Genomic DNA, 5,271 nt, shown 5'->3' on the forward strand with positions numbered 1-5,271 from the left:
TGTCCCAGTACCGACGGAGCAAAGAGCGGGGCCGAGGTGAGCCCGGCAGGGCCCGGCCCAGTACACACCAGTTAAACCCAGTGGGCTCCCAGTACACACCAGTTAAACCCAGTGGGCTCCCAGTTACCCCCAGTGTGATCACAGTTACCCCCAATGTGATCCCAGTTACCCCCACTGTGCTCCCAGTACACACCAGTTAAACCCAGTGTGATCCCAGTACACACCAGTTACCCCCAGTGTGCTCCCAGTACACACCAGTTAAACCCAGTGTGATCCCGGTACACCCCAGTTACTCCCAGGGTGCTCCCAGTACACCCCAGTTACTCCCAGGGTGCTCCCAGTACACACCAGTTACTCCCAGTGTGATCCCAGTACACACCAGTTACCCCCACTGTGCTCCCAGTACACACCAGTTACACCCACTGTGCTCCCAATTACCCCCAGTGTGCTCCCAGTTACCCCCAGTGTGCTCCCAGTTACCCCTAGTGTGATCCCAGTCACTCTCAGTGTGATCCCAGTCCCTCCCAGTGCCCCCCAGTGCCTCCCAGTGTGATCCTAGTCCCTCCCAGTCCCTCCCAGTCCCTCCCAATCCCCCCCCAGTCCCTCCCAGTCCCTCCTAGTCCCCCCCAGTCCCCCCAGTTTGATTCCAGTGACTCCCAGTCCCTCCCAGTGGCTCCCAGTCCCCCCCAGTCCCTCCCAGTGCCCCCCAGTGACTCCCAGTTTGCCGCAGGGCTGCCCCGTGGCCGGGGGCGGGGTCCCCGCGGGAGAGGCCCCAAGGGGCCGGGAAGGGGCCGCGGGAGAGGCCGGAGCGGGATCGGGAAACCCGGGATCAACGACGACGACGACTACTACGACGAGGACATGGCGGTGAGGGCTCAGCCCACGGAATTCCCAGAGCAATTCCCGGGAATCCCCACCTGGGCAGCGGGAAAACACTCCTGGAATCCCCTTTTCCTGCCGGGATTGGGATTTTCCCCTCCCCTTTTCCCAATAGAATTCCCGGGAATCCTACTCTGGGCACCAGGAAAACCCTCCTGGAGTCCCCTTTTCCCACTGGGATCCAGATTTTCCCTCCCCTTTTCCTGACAGAATTCCCAGGAATCCCACCCTGGGCACCAGGAAAACACTCCCAGAATTCCCTTTTCCCACTGGGATTAGGATTTTTCCTCCCCTTTTCCTGACGGAATTCCCGGGAATCCCGACCTGGGCAGCGGGAAAACCCTCCTGGAATCCCATTTTCCCACTGGGATCCAGATTTTCCCTTCCCTTTTCCCAATAGAATTCCTGGGAATCCCGACCTGGGCAGCAGGAAAACCCTCCCAGAATTCCCCTTTCCCACTGGGATTGGGATTTTCCCCTCCCCTTTTCCTGACAGAATTCCCGGGAATCGCTCCCTGAGCAATGGGAAAATCCTCCCAGAGTCCCCTTTTCCTTCTGGGATCTGGATTTTCCCTCCCCTTGTCCCAACAGAATTCCCAGGAATCTTGCCCTGGGCACCAGGAAAACCCTCCCAGAGTCCCCTTTTCCCACTGGGATCCAGATTTTCCCTCCCCTTTTCCCGACAGGATTCCCGGGAATCCCACCCTGGGCAACAGGAAAACCTCCTGGAATCCCCTTTTCCCAGTGGGATTGGGATTTTCCTTCCCCTTTTCCCACTCCCGATCTTGGGGTTTCCTCTGAGATCCCAAAGAATTGTCCCCATTCCCACTGGGATGGGAGGTGTTTTCCTGCTTTTTCACCCCAAATCTCGGGATTTTGGGGCTCAGAACACCCCAAATCCCCTTTTTTCTCCCCAAATCCCAGGATTTGGGCTCAGCACATCCCTCTTTCCCTCTATTTCTCCCTCAAATCCCCTTTTTTCCCCCCCAAATCCTGGGATTTGGGCTCAGATGTTCCTCTTCCCTCCTTTTTTCCCCCTCTTTCCCCCCCAAATCTTGGAATTCTGGGCTCAGCCCACCCCAAATCCCCCTTTCCTCTCCCCAACCCTCCTCCTTCCTCCCAAATCCCAGAATTTTGGAGCTCAGCCCACCCCAAATCCCAGTTTTCCCCTCCAAATCCCAGAATTTCAGACTCCCCACATCCCTCTTTCCCTCTTTTCCCCTCCAACCTTTGGAATTCTGAGCTGAGCACTCCCCAAACCCCTCCTTGTTCCCCCCAAATCCCTCGGACGTGGCGGATTTTCCCCTTTTCTCCCGTGTTTCATTCCGGGGTTTCTCCTGGAATGCTGACGGGGGTTCCCTCGGGATTCTCCCGCTGCAGGAGGGTGGGAATTGTGGGAATTACCGACGGAACGACCACGACAAGTCCCACCTGCCCCAGGACAAGAAGGGGAAGGTCATCTGCAAGTACTTCGTGGAGGGACGGTGCACGTGGGTGAGGAGCAGCGGGAATGGGATCCCTTGGGAATGCCACGGGAATGGGATGGGAATGGGGCCGGGAATGGACCTGGGAATGAGGCTGGGATGGGGCTGGGGATCCCTTGGGAATGGGGCTGGGAATGGGGCTGGGGATCCCTCGGGAATGGACCTGGGAATGGGCCTGGGATGGGGCTGGGGATCCCTTGGGAATGAGTCTGGAAATGGGCCTGGGAATGGGTCTGGGGATCCCTTGGGAATGGACCTGGGAATACCTCGGGAATGTGGCCGGGAATGCCTTGGGAATGGCTCTGGGGATCCCTTGGGAATGGGCCCCGGGATCCCTTGGGAGGCACACCTGGGATTCCAGGGGGAGTTTGGAAATGGTGGGGTGGGAATTCTGGGATCCCACCTGTGTCCCACCTGTGTCCTGTATCTCACCTGTCCTCACCTGTGTCCTGTGTCCCACCTGTCCCCACCTGTATCCCACCTGTCCCAGGGTGACCCCGGCACCTCCAACCCCGACTTGTTCAAGGGATTCCGGGCGGGTTGGGAATTGCAGGGTGGGAATTCTGGGATCCCACCTGTGTCCCACCTGTGTCCCACCTGTCCCCCCTGTGTCCTGTGTCCCACCTGTGTCCCACCTGTGTCCTGTGTCCCACCTGTCCCACCTGTGTCCCACCTGTGTCCTGTGTTCCCCCTGTATCCCACCTGTCCCAGGGTGACCCCGGCACCTCCAACCCCAACTTGTTCAAGGGATTCCGGGCGGGTTGGGAATTGCAGGGGGGGAATTCTGGGATCCCACCTGTCCCACCTGTGTCCCACCTGTCCCACCTGTGTCCCCCCCCATCCCAGGGTGACCACTGTAACTTCAGCCACGACATCGAGCTGCCCAAGAAGCGGGAGCTGTGCAAGTTCTACATCACCGGGTACTGCGCCCGCGCCGAGAGCTGCCCCTACATGCACGATATCCTTGGCCAAAAACCCCCCAAAAACACCCCCAGAACGGGCCAGAAATCAGCCTGAAATCAGCCAAAAATCAGGCAAAAACTGGCTAAAAATTGACCTAAAATTGGCTTGAAATTGGCCCAAATTCAGCCTGAAATTGGCCCAAACTTGGCTAAAATTCGTCTAAAATCAGCCTAAAATTGGTCTAAAATCAGCCTAAATTTAGCCTAAAATGAGCCTAAAATTGGTCTAAAATTGGCCTAAGATCAGCCTAAAACTGAGCTAAAATTATTCTAAAATTTGGCTAAAATCAGCCTAAAATTGGCCTAAAATTAATCTAAAGTTGATCTAAAATCAGTCTAAAATTGGTCTAAAATCAGCCTAAGTTAGGCTAGAATCAACCTAAAATTACTCTGAAACCAACCTGAAATTGGTCTAAAATCAGCCTGAAATTGGCCTAAAATCAGCCTAAATTTGCCCTAAAATCAGCCTAAAATCAACCTAAAATTAGGCTAGAATGAACCTAAAATTATTCTGAAATCAGCCTAAAATTGACCTGAAATCAGCCTAAATTTGGCCTAAAATCAGCCTAAATTTGACCTTAAATGAGCCTAAAATTGGTCTAAAATCAGCCTAAATTTGGCCTAAAATCAGCCGAAAATTGGCCTAAAATCAGCCTAAAATCAACCTAAAATTAGGCTAGAATGAACCTAAAATTACTCTGAAACCAGCCTGAAATGGTCTAAAATCAACCTGAAATTGGCCTAAAATTAGCCTAAATTTGCCCTAAAATCAGCCTAAAATCAACCTAAAATTGGCCTAAAATCAGCCTAAAATCAGCCTAAAATTAGACTAAAATGAACCTAAAATTACTCTGAAATCAGCCTAAATTTAGCCTAAAATGAGCCTAAAATTGGCCTAAAGTCAGCCTAAATTTGGCCTAAAATCAGCCTAAAATTGGTCTAAAATCAGCCTAAAATTGGCCTAAAATGAACCTAAAATTGGCCTAAAATCAGCCTAAAATTGGGCTAAAATCAGCCTAAAATTGGCCTAAAATCAGCCTAAAATTGGGCTAAAAGTAGCCTAAAATTGGCCTAAACTGAGCCTAAATTTGCCCTAAAATCAGCCTAAATTTGGCCTAAAATCAACCTAAATTTGGTCTTAAATGAGCCTAAAATTGGCCTAAAATCAGTCTAAATTTGGCCTAAAATCAACCTAAAATTGGCCTAAAATCAGCCTAAAATCAGCCTAAAATTGGCCTAAAATCAGCCTAAAATCAACCTAAAATTGGCCTAAAATCAGCCTAAAATCAGCCTAAAATCAGCCTAAAATTGGCCTAAAATCAGCCTAAATTTGGCCTAAAATCAGCCTAAATTTGGCCTTAAATGAGCCTAAAATTACCCTGAAATCAGCCTAAATTTGGTCTAAAATCAGCCTAAAATTGTGCTGAAATGTCCGTAACCTGATCGTGGGTGGTCCCTTTTCCCCGGGGTGGCCGGGTGGGCTCCCGCTGGGCTCGGGGCGTTCCCGGTGCCGCCGTTCCCGTTTTCCCTTGACTGTGCCACGGGATTTCCCGTGCAAGCTCTTCCACACCACCGGGCTCTGCATCAACGGCGACGACTGCATGTTCTCCCACGCCCCCCTCAGCGACGACACCCGCGACCTGCTCGACAAGGTACCTGCACGCAGCACACCTGGGACCCCAAAAACACACCTGGGCACCCCCAAAATCCCACATGGACACCCCAAAAACACAACTGGGGACCCCCAAAGCACACCTGGGACCCCAAAAACACACCTGGGGACCACGCAGCACACCTGGGACCCCAAAAACACACCTGGGCACCCCCAAAATCCCACATGGACACCCCCAAATCACACCTGGGGACCCCCAAAGCACACCTGGGACCCCAAAAACACACCTGGGACCCCAAAAACACACCTGGGGACCACAAAACACACCTGGGAC

General features: G+C 52.8%; 1 protein-coding gene across 1 annotated transcript; it reads left to right on the plus strand.

The window, feature by feature from the left end:
• Positions 1-747: 747 nt before the first annotated feature.
• ZC3H8 (zinc finger CCCH-type containing 8) lies at positions 748-5,074 on the plus strand (the record flags this gene model as incomplete). Its single annotated transcript, XM_027632309.1, has 4 exons — positions 748-867; positions 2,260-2,373; positions 3,210-3,321; positions 4,868-5,074. Coding segments are annotated over exons 1-4 (439 nt in total), but the record flags the coding sequence as incomplete, so codon positions are not given.
• Between the last annotated feature and the right edge of the window lie 197 nt (positions 5,075-5,271).

The sequence above is a fragment of the Corapipo altera genome, unplaced genomic scaffold (assembly GCF_003945725.1).
Source record: "Corapipo altera isolate COAL_440 unplaced genomic scaffold, ASM394572v1 60039, whole genome shotgun sequence".
NCBI classification, from domain to species: Eukaryota; Metazoa; Chordata; class Aves; order Passeriformes; family Pipridae; genus Corapipo; species Corapipo altera.